We start from the raw sequence: 14,706 nt of genomic DNA, 5'->3' as shown, positions 1-14,706 counted from the left end.
TTTCCAACTGAAAGAAAGAAAAAAGAAACAGGCGAAGGCAATGAAACACACACAAATATCACCAGCATTTCAAGAAAGCTGTGATCTGATTAAAGCACATCATCCTAAAAAAAGGGAAGAAAAGAAACTGCAATCCAAGCCTGTGATTATTATACTACTACTACTACTACTACTACTACTACTACTACTAATAATAATAATAATAATAATAATAAACAATTTCCAGAATAATGCTCAGTAAAACGCTTAATATGCATTATAAATTACATACACATTAAGCATATGTATCTATCTATATATAGAGCTCTCTCTCTCTCTCTCTCTCTCTCTCTCTCTGTCTCTCTCTCTCTCTCTCTCTCTCTCTCTCTCTCTCTCTATATATATATATATATATATATATATATGCAGACACACACAATTGTTTTGATGTATTGCATTTTAAAGAAAACAAATGTGACTTACTTGCAGTGCTGCGCAGACTATGAAGATATCAGATCCAGGCAGTAGGTGAGGTAGACGGAGGTGAAATCTTGTTTGCATTATTCAAAGGGCAGCCGGTCTATAGTGTCCCAGTCGTCAAATAATGTAACGCATCTCTAATAATAACTAGAGCAAGTCAGTCCGTTTCTGCTGTAAATCCTACCTCCCCGTTAGTAACGCAGTATTTTAAATCCTCGGATGAGCATCTTGATATCCCACATTGTCCTTGCGGTACACACACTGGCGTTTATGGGCAATGGAAACCCGCAAAGTACAACTTTCCTGCAAACCATACCCGTCTCCAAATGCTACATATGTTTAAGTTATAACTTTAAACTTTCACTATTGCTCATTCCCCAGCAGCTTCTCTGGGGTAAATAAGGCACAGAAGTGCATGCGTCTCCGCTGCCCCTCCAGGGAATCTGGGACAACTTAATCCCAAGGGAAACAAACCCGATTGCCGCAGATTGCAGGCTTGGCTTTTGAAAGCAGAACATGAATCAGAGAAATCAAACTGCTGTGCTGCCTTCCCTGTGTGGGAATATCCCCTTCACACGCTCTCCGTGGCGCAGACTGAGCTCATGGCTGCAACACATGGATTTCCATGTTCATCTGGAGTGGCTGGGCTTCATTCCTCTCCTGCTGTAGTGCTGTCCAGGGCCATGCAATGCGTTTCACTCTTGGAGGCTCTGGGTTTTGGTGGATGTCAGCAGCTGGAACAAACAGATTGGTGTATACCCTCTGCCTTGTCCCCTGGTTTTGCAGATCACTGGCTAACCTGCTCACTCAGACCCAGAGAAACCTGAATTGTGCATCTGAACCGAGGGAGCCTTCCAGGAACACCGATGTGTGAAAGCATGTGACGGATTTCTTTTTCTTTTTTTCTGTTTTCACAGCAGCTCTCCATTTGAAACAAAGTGGCTGGAACAATTTCAGGGCTGTGCAGAATGTCTCAGGGAGATGAAAAGAGGTGGATTCTCCTTTAAACTCCACAGTTAAAGGGACAGCCTCGTAGGTGCATGAATCAGTGTGTTATTAACATGCAAACCACAAGTATGTCCTGACTAAACTACTATGGCCTACATCAGATACGCTTTAATTGCTGGCCAAGGCGGTGCAATCATTGCTATGGCCTGGCCTCCTATCAATTGCATTATTTCGTATCCATTTCAATGTATCTCTAATTCAGTGTAAGATAAGAACTTAGTGTGAGCTTTACATTTAGGCTGGGCTTTAGATCTCCAGTCTGTCCTAAAAAATAATTGTTATTTATTTGGCGTTTGGGGACATACAATACATTATTGTCAGCTGTCCTTGACTAAAAGCATTACTTTATCAATTCCATGTGAGGCACTATGAGAAATGATATTGAATAGGAATCCCACCATTACTGTACATACATCCCTAAATTAAAATGAAACATGTAGAAACCAGTTGGTGTTTTGTTTACACAATGACTTCATGGCATCACACTTCAATAAGTCCATTTCAATAAAATGTACCTTGTCCAAATACTTTAGAAGAAGCCACTACGGGACGTAATTGCTTCTGTCCTGACTATATACAATCAACCCTGGTTTGATCTGAAGTCATCATGTCTGCCTTTGAAAGCACTGATTACTCAGGCCGCTCCATAGGGCGACACCGGGTGAAACTAATTCAAGACTCTCTCCCATGAAAGGGAATTTTAATTGGAGAAGAACATGTTACTTGAGAACCTATTGCTATTCTCCACATCCCCTCCTAGAATGGGTTTGTTTCTCCGCTGTCAAAACTAATGCTTAATAAATTGTATATTTCCCACTTGATAACTGAGAACCGAAACCTGTGGCTAACCTTGAAACTGTAATACAAGACGACGCTTAATAGAAATGGCAGAGAGGCTTAAGTTCTGCAGATCTGGGTTTGTGTTATGGAGCAAAAATAATATTCACAAACAATAATGTATTTCCCCTTCAGGCACACACATTTGAACATAAACAACGGGCACAGAGCGAGTTGTTGTTAATCAGTACCCGCCCTTGTTTATTGTCCAAGAGCAGGGCCTCCTAGGGACAAAGCAGGAAAGCAAACTGGGATTGGTTCAGACTTCTTTTTCTTGTAGCTTATGTCACCAACCTCATTTTGAAGTATTCAGTTTTGTATTTTTTCCCTTGTGGAGTACAGTTTTCTAATACCCACACCCTGTCAAATTTCACTACTCGATGTGAAGAGAAAATAACCATATAGATATCTCCTGAAAGAAATCAACTCCTCTCAGCTTTCCCCGCATCAAATGCTTTTCATGTGAGGTTGAATTTGTCTAAGCTTCAGATGTTTTAATTTACTGAGCAATGATGCCTTGATATTTCAACTTGCATCCTGTAAAAAGTGCAGCCCCCCGAGGGCCAATATATATCGTACACTTATGTACAATGTTGACATTTCGATTGTCATCTGCTCGATATAGAAGTGTAATTTTAGAGCTGGCCTAATTTTTGCTCTTAAAGGTTAAACACAAAATATTGTATTTTCATTTTTGTATTGCCATTAAGAATAAAGGCTTAACCTTATTCATTCCTCATATTAACAACACCACCAATAATAATAATAATAATAATCATAATCCTCGACAGTGATTATTACACACATAGACACACACAACTGTACCACGAAATGAAAAATTCTGCCTCTATGCAAAACAGCATTGTATTAAGAACTTTATTACGTTTTTCTCACAGTTACAGTCACACCCCTGCCCCCTGCTGGACATTTAAAACAGTACAGTTGTTTAAGTGAATATTCTTGGGGTCTCTCATTTCTGGGCTTCTAGAACCCGCGTCTCTTCAGGTTCTTGTTCCAAACGAGTTCTTAATTACCTTAACTGAACTTGTTTTTCTTTTCTTTCCCCAACTCTTTTCTGCTTTGGTTTCAGAAACTCTTAGACACTTTTTAGTCCTGCCTAAATCGCTTTTAATAATTGTTGCATCTCCATAGACCATGTTTTCATGCTGGAAGAGGGTTAAAATCAGGTCAAGAGAGCTGAAATGAATTCCAGACGACACAAAGGACCCTGAGTGAACCAGTGGGCAGTCTAAGAACATCATACACTCAAAGACAAGTGTTCAAAGTTGAAGTTCCGTTATTATAATGACCAAGTGTGAAAGTATCTACAACCATTTTTCAGCTTCAAGCATTGTGAGAAATGTCAGTAGATCTTGCCTGAAAACATACTACATAACAAAAACTAGCTTGTTTTGCAGCATAAAATAGCACTGCCAGTGTAACTGTGGTGGATGAAGATGCACATAAATTACAGTGATATATAATTAATTTTTAAAGCATGTCCTTAATGGGAATAACTCAATATTTTATGAATTCTACTAATGGAGTGAATTATTATTATTATTATTATTATTATTATTATTATTATTATTATTATTGTGTTTGTTTTGTTGCTAATGAGACTCATGGTTCAGACTTTAATTACAAAAACAGACCTGCGTTTATATAGATAGATTGGTAGGTAGGCAGATTAGATAGATAGACAGACAGGCAGCAATATATCAACATCGAGTTCTGGGTGCAGGGTGGCCGCTGTGTGCCCCTCCTAGCACCGCACCACAATTATATAATATTCAGGTCAGGTAAGCAGGTTTTGTAAGGAAAGTCCAAACCGTGACTGTGTTTGACTTGCTTCCTGTTAATTTTAGCACAAGTTAGATTAGTTTCCTGTAGCTCAAGGGCAAGCAGCTAATTACTGATTACAAATACTCCATACACCCTGCTATCTCATGGGTTGTCAGCACTGAAACATGAGCCTAACAAGTGATGGTACAGCGCGACAGAAAGCATTTCTCCATCCTGCACAGCTCCCACAGATAATAACTGCTTCAAAATGCAACAGGTGGCATATGGTGCTGGTGCTCCAGTCGTTACTAAATAATTAAACGTGATGCAAGGGATGCTGCTCTCTGCAGTCGTGAGTCCCAACTGGCACCGTGCAAGTTTTCGGGCTCGTTGAAACCGAGCAGCTAAAGTTTTGAGCACCGCGAATAATATATGCTCTTGAGTTCGTCCGATGTGGCAGCTGCCGAGATCTGAAAGGAAAGGAGCGCGGTGCAGGCGGCAGTGATGAGCGATACAGGGGCTCTCCAGGGAGGCAATCAGAAAACTAATCCATATGTACGGCCATCATCCATCACCGGTTACAGCCCTTGGAAGAGTTCTGACAGACTTCAGCAGGAAAATACACCGGTGGCCTGAGCAAGATTTATCATGATATCCCTCACCCGGGCACTGAGCTACAGGGCTTTCAGGAACTTCATTTATAAAACTATTTTGGGGACAAAACAAATGGCATCAATGTTTCTGGTTACTGAAATACTGTATGTGGACATGTTCTCTCTCTCTGTAAATATGTCTTGTGGATTTGTTATTAGTATTCAGAGGGTGATTTGTACATCCTGGTCTTTTTGTCTGTAGTTTGTGTGGTGGCAGTGATCTCAGGAATATATTGTACAAAATCCCCACTACTCCCCCCCCCAAAACTGAAAAGCACCCTCCAGAAAAAGACAAGATTGGTGCAATCATTTCAGCACAGCAAGGTATTTCAGCAACACTGGCAACAGAAGTTCCAGTGACAAAATTGAAAGCATTAAAGGAAGTATCTTACTTTCTGGGTCATGTTGTTTGCATTACATTAGGTTTGCATATCTTACAGGTCTGATTAGTAGTAGTAGTAGTGGTGGTGGTGGTAGTAGTAGTAGTAGTAGTAGTAGAAACACTATTTCTGTATGGTTTTGGCTAGAATATTATTGACTTGGCAGTATAATATTTTCAATTTGCTGTAAATGCAAATCCAAAATGTGTTGGACAATAAAAGGTTAACTAATTAGTGCCATTCAAAGCAGAGGTAAACATTAACCCTATAACCTGCATAGTCGCTCACAATGTGCTTTCTCTCTTTCCAGTCTAAGGAATTAGGTCTGAAAATAGATCTTGGCTTTAATTATGTTCTCTAGTCATATGTTTTCCTTGTACATTTCCTCAAGATTACAAGGGGCAAATTTGCAAACACAGGCAAAAATGTTGTTAGTGCTCATGCAAGATTAGCTTGTCAAAGAGAGAGAGATTGCAAAGGAAAATGTATAAATGAAAGCATGCATAAATATAAATAATAGCACTCTATAGTAAACTGTTAAATATAAACTGAGTATGCTGGAGGGCACTCTGCGGGAATCCTTCAAATCCGTCTGCTATGAATTCCACTCACACAGCCAGGTTTCTATTGACAGTGCACTGTTTAAAGAGATAAAGTTTGAGGAGGCAATGCTTTCGCCTGCAGGTCAGCTTATGAGAGACTGTCAGCACAAATGAAGAGTCTTTGAGTGATCTGCTTTAAAACACTGTGCTGCTACACCGGCCTCTCTGAGAAACAAAAGTCAAGAGGTCTCCAGGGGCCGACATCAATTATAGTTTCAGACAGGAATAACCGACTCGAGTGAAGGAGCGGTGGATTAAAATACACACTGCAGTTTTCAATTTAGTGAGAGAACTTTTAATTTCCCAGTGCACCTCTTCTCCCCAGTTAAAATAACATTGAGATTGTCCAGAAGTCAGAATGTAAAGAGAAACTTTTGGGACATTCAGCCTGAAAAAATGTTTTTAATAAGTTATGTCCTCGTGTCTATTTCAAATACATTTTATTGTAGTTGTTTCAGTGGTATGAAAGGTTCAGTTCATATACACATTTATTAGGCTGTAGATACTTCAACAAATGCTAATGCATCGTTGGTTTCCACGCACGTGTGAGATGTTCGGACTTCAGCTCAGAATATGTCGGCCGTGGTTTGCATACTGGCGGCACTATCGGTTCACACAGAGCGGAAAGATTATTTCAGGCAGACAGAAAGAGGCGTCATATGGTTTCCTCTGACTGACGGAGCAGAAAACCAATTTCATTTTCAGCGTGTCATAAGACAGTATATGAAACACGCAGAAAGTGTGAAGAAAAGATTAGTCCCTTGTTTGCACAGTTTAACTCCCCCTTCTTCAATGCCATTGGTGGGACTCCTACATTATCTCAGTAATTGCATGGCAGATCGAGCCAGATCGAGCTATACAAGGCAGCTCACCCACACACGTTGGTAATGAGTGTATGTAAATTGGTAGAGTGGACCAGAAAGTCGATAACTCTACTACCACCTGATTCTATATAAAGATATCACTGTGAAACTGCATTTTAACACTAGCAACAACTTATATACAGGGATTGATACATGACTCCATAGGCAGGTAGCGATGCATGTATTTGAACAGAAGCAAACTAAATAACTATGTAAAAACACAACCCCCCCAGAAAGCAAAACAAACCAGTGCTAACACTAAAAATGTATATAATACTAAAAGTCTGCTAGAAATTGAATTATTTCCAATTAAGTGTTCATGGAAGCCTCTTAGAAACATCCATGAATGTAGAGGAATATTGTTAAACTTTAAATTAATTAAAATATAATATGATTAATAACTACTTCACTTTTTCAATGTGAAGTATGGCACCGCAAGCTGGCATCTGTGTTTGCCATCGCCTGTCCTGGATCAGTAGGCACTATTCGATCTGTCAGCTGTTGATGCCACTGAGTGCCCGGGTGCAGATAAATTAGGATCCCAGTTATACAACAGGAGCATGGCATTTCTGTTTGTTAATTGTGAATATTTTGGCTACTTCTAGCAAGAGCAAAAACAAAAAAAATGAATACACATCCATGAAACATGACCACACTTACCTTGCATGAAAAAACTCATGATCTCAGTCAACGAATTGGGTCTGGAATTTGAACAGCTGTGCTAGGTGTAGCAACAGCACAGCTACCTGTTAACTTGTACGCACATGCTTTCCACGGACTACAGTGCTATTTAGGTGACCTTTGGTCTGATGCCCAATAAGCAAACAATCTTCCATGCAAATATATTATTTTAATCCTCTACCATGGGCTCACACTCTGCACACAGCACCGCAGATGTTTCCCTTCTCATTTCATGTCATTTACCAAATTATATGCCAGTGGCTGAAAAAGACATTAGATTTCCCCAGTACCTAAAAGGATACAAAATACAAAAACAAAAACCCTTTTTTAATGACCTTACCTGCCTGTATATTACAATGATTGCATTGTACACCAAGGGAATATTACTGTTATGAAGCAGTAAATTGGAAATGGCAAACGATTGTGAAAACGTTTCATGCATGTAAATGACAGCTATATGCAATGTGTGTGTTTGTAATTTTAGGGCTATCTTTATTTTAATCAGGTTAGCTTCAAAACAACTTCTCTTTCTATTGTCTTTCTGAAGGGATGGAATTGCAGTGTATAACTTTTTGTAAATGGTTCAATTTTCCTTGCTCTACTACTTGTATTGCAACTACTAACGATAATAATGACTTTGTGTAAGTGTTCTGAAGTTTGAAATATCTGGATGTTACCAATGTAAAAGGGGATGTTACTTTAGTGAAATATAACACAATTATTTCTGCTTTATTTTTCTTTTATTATTGCTTTATATTAGTTCTTCCCTCATGATTTTCATCTGGAGCTTTGCTGAACTTAGCTCTTTCTTTGATATAAATATATATTAAATATATCCCTGGGGATGAAACCCCTGGGAAGACAGAAGATGTATTTTCCCTATCTGCGAGAGTACCCTGCAAAATTAGCATTAGAGAAGCAAAGGCTGGCTAAGGAACATTTGCAGACAGGTTACTATACAACATTAATAATGCAAGCCACTGTGAGTCAGAAGGAAAGCAGGTGAGTGTGCAGATTTTCTTGAAAATGTCAAACAATATCATGTTGATCTTAAATAGTTTTCATTATGTCTTAAAGTCTGTGACACGAATGACAGACTCAATACAGACCCTTTTCTTAAAAATCTAGAACAGGATGAATGAGCACAGCATCTACAATTACCAATCCCAAAGGAAAAGAAGGAACAACACCAACAGAATATTTAAAAAAATCAACTGTTCTCCACAGACTGGAGCAGCATGTCTGTGCTCTCTCGTCTTGTTGCTCAGTACACATTGCGACCACAGCCACCTGCATGCTGTTAAGATTTGGTTTGTGGTGCAAATTGGCAATCTTGACGAAATCAAAAAGAAATGCCATTCTTGTTCAAAATTATTTTTAACACTACCTTCTCGCAGCTGGGTTGAGAATCAGGATGCCATTATATCTCCCCCCTCATAAGTCAAAAAACAGTGGGATGTGTCAAAACCCAGAAGCTTTTATTTTTGTTACATGCCTGAAAAAAATAAAAAAGTATGTTGCAAATCTAGCAAGAAACAAAACAACTGAAACAGTGTATTATATTTTAGTTTAAAATGTAACTGGGAATTACATTCATTTTACTGTAGAAATCAATATGTGGATTAATGTCTTATTTACTGTTCTATAAAGTCCTGTATCATGTCCCCTATTATGAATATTGCTTTCATCCCTGTGTCTTTGCCAATGCAAATCCATGAGCAAACCTTGTCTCTTAGTCAGCAGAGCATCTCGAACATTACTTCTTATAAAAAACACATATATCAGTGCAAAGAGGATATTTGCAGTATTACATGTTTTGCAACATATCAACATTTTTTAAAAAACAGAGTTCTAGAAAGATAGGCGCTGGAAAACATGAACAGAGTTAAAGAGCAAGACTTCTCATCCTCCGTCCATTGCAGCACTTTGTTGAAATCAGCTCTGTTTTAACTTCCCCAAACCACACCGCCTCAGGGTCCTTGTGTTGGACTGCTTAGGAAAGCACTGTGTACACCAGGTGGCCAGGAGGAATCTCCCAAAAGGTCCTCTGTGGAGAGTTCAATCCCACAGCGCACGCTACCATCCCTTTCTTCTCTCTGTGATTATTGAATGTTGCTCATGGCAATATGGCGTCATCTGGCCTGCTCTTTAAGCAAAGCCTTTCTTTTAATCATGTGTCCTCCCAGCCCCCAGTGAAATGGCACACAGTTCTGTTTATCCAGTATTTGCACAGTAAGTTTTATGATGCTGGAATGTCTTCTTAAAGGTTAATCACCACCCCTTAATGTTATGAAGCATTTAATAGGGCACTTGTGCAGAGGCAGCGAGCTTCTAGGCATTAGCATTGCAGCGGAAGCACTCAAGCCACTTTCTCTTAATTGTGTGTCCTAATGCGTTATGAGCATCAACAAATGGCGGGATGGAAATTATTTTACAGGAAACACGAGGGTGCATCTTGTCCTGGCTTCTTCTGCCTCGATGTTCGCCTCTTACAAGCTATAGCATGTATTTTCAGTTTGTTTCCAGTGTACCTAAACTTCTAGTGTTGATTCGTGTCAGTGTGTCCAATATGGCAAGCCAAATTATCATTTAAATTATTTAGAGATATCTGCAAATCATTTAAGAACAAGAAAGTGTCCAATCGAGAGGAGGCCATTCGCCCCATCGTGCTCGTTTGGTGTCCATTAATAACTAAGTGATCCCAGGATCCTATCCAGTCTAATTTTAAAAGTTCCCAAATTTTCAGCTTCAGCCACATCGCTGGGGAGTTTGTTCAGATTGTGACGCCTCTCTGTGTGAAGAAGTGTCTCCTGTTTTCTGTCTTGAATGCCTTGAAGCCCAATTTCCATATGTGTCTCATTTAAAAGTACATTCAGAGATCTCTTGAAATTATTTAGAGATATGTTGAAATCATTAAACGATATCTTCAAATGACTTCCTGTATGTAGCCCAAGATTATTCCTGTTCACTTGTTCAGGAAGTGATAATCTCAGCCAACATACAGGAAATAATTTAAAGATATCTTCAAATCATTTTGAGATATCTGCAAATAATTTAGAGATATCTTTAAATGATAATTTGGCTTCCCATAGTCCAATAATACTTACTCAATAATGCAAAATGGACAGGCTAGACAGAGATATGCTTGTGGACAATACTACTGAACTTTCAGTGATCATATAATCGGTGCTTTCCACCTACAGCTGTTTAGAACTCACAGTAACCCATTACAGAATGTCTGCAATAAGAAAAGATGAGAGCCACACATGATATTAAACAATATAATTGAGAAAATTTATTTTATTTCAAATCTTGAACTATGTAAGACAAAGTCAGCTAGAAATGACTTGAATGTGCAGGAATGCAGGAACAGAACAGAGATGGAGACTGGACTAAAGTGAACCTTGATTCGTGGATCTTGTTTCATATAAAAAAAAAGGAAAAGTGATCACACATCTGAGAAACAAACTGACAGTCATAAATAAAACACAGAGCTGTACCAAAAGACTTTGATTTTAAGAAGATTTTGCAGTGACACCGAAAACATGGAGTGGGACAAATGGGAAAAGTCTGAATAAACAAATCATAAAAACATTTATCCAGAGTGGCAAAGAAGAAAAGGATTTTGGCACATAAGGTACGACATTAATTAGATCGCCGATTTGAAAGATTGTAGCAAGGCTGGATTTCAGAAACCGGTACGAGTTAAATGTTTAAAAACTTGAACAATTTACGTACCTTTCAGAATAATTTAGGGCTTTTTACAAAATGATACAAAATGAGCAATCACAGTGTTTTGATGCCTCTCTTTCTCCCCATGGCTTGATTCTTACAGATATATTAATGGGATTTCTCTGCCGTGTCTGGACCTTCAAAAATCACAATCGCGTTGAATTAGGTTGTGAACAGACGCTGAATGCAGGTCAGCCAGCTGTGACACCATTCCTGGACACACGATTAACTGAATCAATCTAATTGTTAGTTCTGTTCTTTCCTTCCATTTGGAACCCTTTTGTCTAGCCTTCTTTCCAATTATACTTGAATACAGGGTATGCAATCAAAAAGAAAAAAGAAAAACGAAAAGCAGTTAACTGGTCGTGTCCTCATTTTATATTTACTGTGAATTTCCACCAGACAGTAAATGTGAGACAAAGGAAAGCAGAAGATGTCAAAACAGAACTAGGTTGGTGTTTCTTTGGGTGATCTTATTTATTGGTCTTTGTCCTTTTCGATGTTGCAGCCTGTGATCGGTAAAGGAGTGAAATTAACTTTAAAAATGTCACTACAACTTGTGCTCAATTTTCAAGAATTCTAATATATATATAAATATATATTAGAGATATATATAGTATATGAAGTATTGATTTTAGAAGTCATGTTGGATGTAACCAGCACTTGCTAGAACATAAATGTCACTAGAAACGGTCAGGTGACATTCGTTCAGTTGTCATCCTTAACCAGAGACCCACATCACTGTGGGGTCAGCTTGTCAGCATTTGATTTCCCTCTCGCTCTCAATCAGACGCCTCTACAGTCTCTAACGATCCATTCAGACAGAAGGGTTTGCAGAAGGCGCATCAAAGCATCCTTTTCAATCCAATTTGTGTCCCTGTTTTACCTGCTTGTGTCTCTCCTATATCTCCTCATGGGACGTGCTCTAGGCAGTGGTCTGTCTTGTTTTCATGGCTTTTTCATATTCTTCCCAACTTTGTCGCTGAGCTGCTGGATGAGATCGGCAAGTTCCCCGGTGGCCTGGGACTTCTCCTCCAGCAGCTCGTAGCGCAGACTTGAGATATCCTGCTTGATCTCCTTCAGCTCGCCTGCAACATATCACAAAGACAGGGTTGAGGAGGTTGTATGCGGTGTTGAAACATCAACGCTGTATATTTAAAATATTTCTTAGCAGACACTAATAACAGGTTGTATATTAAATGTATCCTTACCCCTAGATAAATGAACCCCCTAAGTGTTTCGGGCAGTGAACAGCTCTTGGCACTGTCATTACATTCTTTAAATCACAGCAAATTGAAGGCATTACAGAGCACTTTGAGGTGAAACAACTTCTCTTTCAAATATTTTCAAACTAACATGGAAGCTGATTCAGTAATAACATGGGAAACTATCAAAAGTATTCAAAAATGTGTTTAAAAGAATGTGTTTCCCATCGCAGTTTGATGTATATTAATTCTATATTGAAATCCTCTTCCGTTGTACGGAAATATAAGGTTTGCAAAATTATAATCTTATTCAAGGAGCATTTCAGCTTCCCTAAATTCCTAAGGTAATTACAGTATTATAAGTCTTTTGAGGCATTTTGTCAAAGCTATTATCTTTCTGAAAAGGTCAACCTGTCTTTGATGGACTCCTATTTGAATTTATGTTACATCACACTGGGTTAAGCATACCACACTAAGTGTGGTAAATCACTTTAATTCCAGTCATGGAGGCAGTGCTCACTTTAGTTGAAAGTACATTGCTTAGCTGGAACTAAATCTCGCTGTTTCTTTAACATTTCCTCAAGAGCGAATTAACTTTTTCTCTGTGTTTCTGAGCGATTCTGACATTCAGTCTTAAAGGGAAATCTTGACGGTGAGACATAAGTCACAGAGAGATTCATCTTACAAACATGCTTGGCTTCAAATGAAAGCGCCTCTGCTGTAAATTAATGTAAATGGAAATTGTACACAAGACGAATGGCATGACTTTACCTTCATTGACTTCGTCATTCTCTCTGTCAACCTGCGCCTTCAAGACATAGCGTTTAATGAGCCGCTTCATTATTTTCTGACATACAGGAGAGAAGAGAGTGAGAATGTCTAAGGAAGGAAGGCCCTCTGAAGGAGAAACAACAGTTGTTGCATAAGCTCTCCCCCCCCGCACACACACAAACACGCACACACATGCAAGAACACACACACGCTCCCAAATTACAATTATTATTTATTTTTTAAATTATTTTTATTTCTTGGCAGACGCCCTTATCCAGGGCATATAAGATTATACTGAACAACACATTCAACATCATCATAATCATTATTATTATTATTATTATTATTATTATGATTTAAACAGTTTAAATATACAATCATTTTAGGTGTAAAGACTAATTGAATTATTGACGATAATCATTTGTTTATTTCAATGTACGACACTCACCTGGTACCTGGTAGGATTTTTTATAGGTTTTCTTACACCAAAGCCATCCAAAGTCCTTGGGTTGGATCTGTATCGATCTGACTGATAAATGAGGTTAAGCATTAAAAATATATAGCGCAAAGCGGAACTATGCTGTCAGATACCCAATCTTATATGCATAATATATGTGAACCTCAGAAACCCACAGGAAAAACAGTATTGATCTCGAGCTGGTGTGTTGAATCGAGGTTGAATCTTACCTTTAGTTTGGAGTTGAGCATGCCCATTTCCACGTCACTCTCACACTTCTTGGCTTTGACCTTGCAGAGATGGATGAGGCAGGACTTGGTGCGCAGGATGAGATAGTAGAAGGATTTGGGACTTGGCACGAGGTTGAAGGGGGCAGGCAACGTCCGTCCTTCATCAAAGTACGATAACCAGAGCTTCGCACGAGCGAACTTCCACTCCACATCGGCATCTTCCTGTGAACAGGGAACATGTCACTTGGCTTCCTCTTGTAAGGGAATACGTAGCCCCCATTTTGTGGAGATATACTATTCCTTCTGATATCTATGGCTTGGAGACAGGGTACACAACCTCTCATGTTTCTAGCTTTGAAACAGATTTACATTTCACAACTCTGTGTCCTTGCAAAAATGACCATGTTCTTGCGAAATCTTTAGTGAAGGAGAAAGTTAGAGCATTTTCACTCCTTTTTCTTTTTTTTAGGAGAGGATGAGTTTCAGCCGTGTGATATCAGATGGTAGCCAGAGTGCCACTTGTGAAGGGAGGAATAAATATGCGAGCGCAGGGGGTGGTGGTGGCAAATTGTCGTCGACCGGGTGGGTTGCGGTACCGCTTGTGTTTTAATCGTTTTTTTTTTGGTGCGTTTCTTTTTTCAACATTCACGCATTTGGCCAGATGGCAAATACCAGCGGGAAACCATGAAATCACATACATGAATCACTGAAAACAGCACCACTTAGTCAACTAATTGTAACCTATTATTTAGTCTTTACTACACGGAAACTTCTCAACTGGCTTGCTTAGTCTAAGGCTCCTCCATGAACAGTTCCACCTAAACAACGAAGAACAGCTCAGAAAAAGCTTGATTTCAAAGAGAGAAAAATCTGGCAGTTAACACTGTAATTAACCCTATTAACAATTAAAAAAATAAATAATAATAATAAAAAAAATATATATATATATATATATACACACTCACCTAAAGGATTATTAGGAACACCATACTAATACTGTGTTTGACCCCCTTTCGCCTTCAGAACTGCCTTAATTCTACGTT

General features: G+C 38.9%; 1 protein-coding gene across 1 annotated transcript in view; it reads right to left on the bottom strand.

Annotated features, from left to right (window-relative positions):
• Positions 1-10,588: 10,588 nt before the first annotated feature.
• The window catches only part of trpc7b (transient receptor potential cation channel, subfamily C, member 7b), a 108,829-nt gene continuing 104,711 nt past the window's right edge, over positions 10,589-14,706 (bottom strand). The window contains exons 9-12 of the mRNA XM_066716706.1: positions 13,664-13,885; positions 13,425-13,505; positions 12,977-13,052; positions 10,589-12,088 (exon numbers count right to left, since the gene is read on the bottom strand). Of these exons, the coding sequence (XP_066572803.1) occupies positions 11,949-12,088; positions 12,977-13,052; positions 13,425-13,505; positions 13,664-13,885 (519 nt within the window). The 3' untranslated portion in view covers positions 10,589-11,948. The remainder of the gene's footprint in view (positions 12,089-12,976; positions 13,053-13,424; positions 13,506-13,663; positions 13,886-14,706) is intronic.

The sequence above is a fragment of the Amia ocellicauda genome, chromosome 11 (genome assembly GCF_036373705.1).
Source record: "Amia ocellicauda isolate fAmiCal2 chromosome 11, fAmiCal2.hap1, whole genome shotgun sequence".
Classification (NCBI taxonomy): Eukaryota; Metazoa; Chordata; class Actinopteri; order Amiiformes; family Amiidae; genus Amia; species Amia ocellicauda.
Note: the sequence above shows the minus strand (reverse complement) of the source record. Positions and strands in the feature narration are given on the sequence as shown.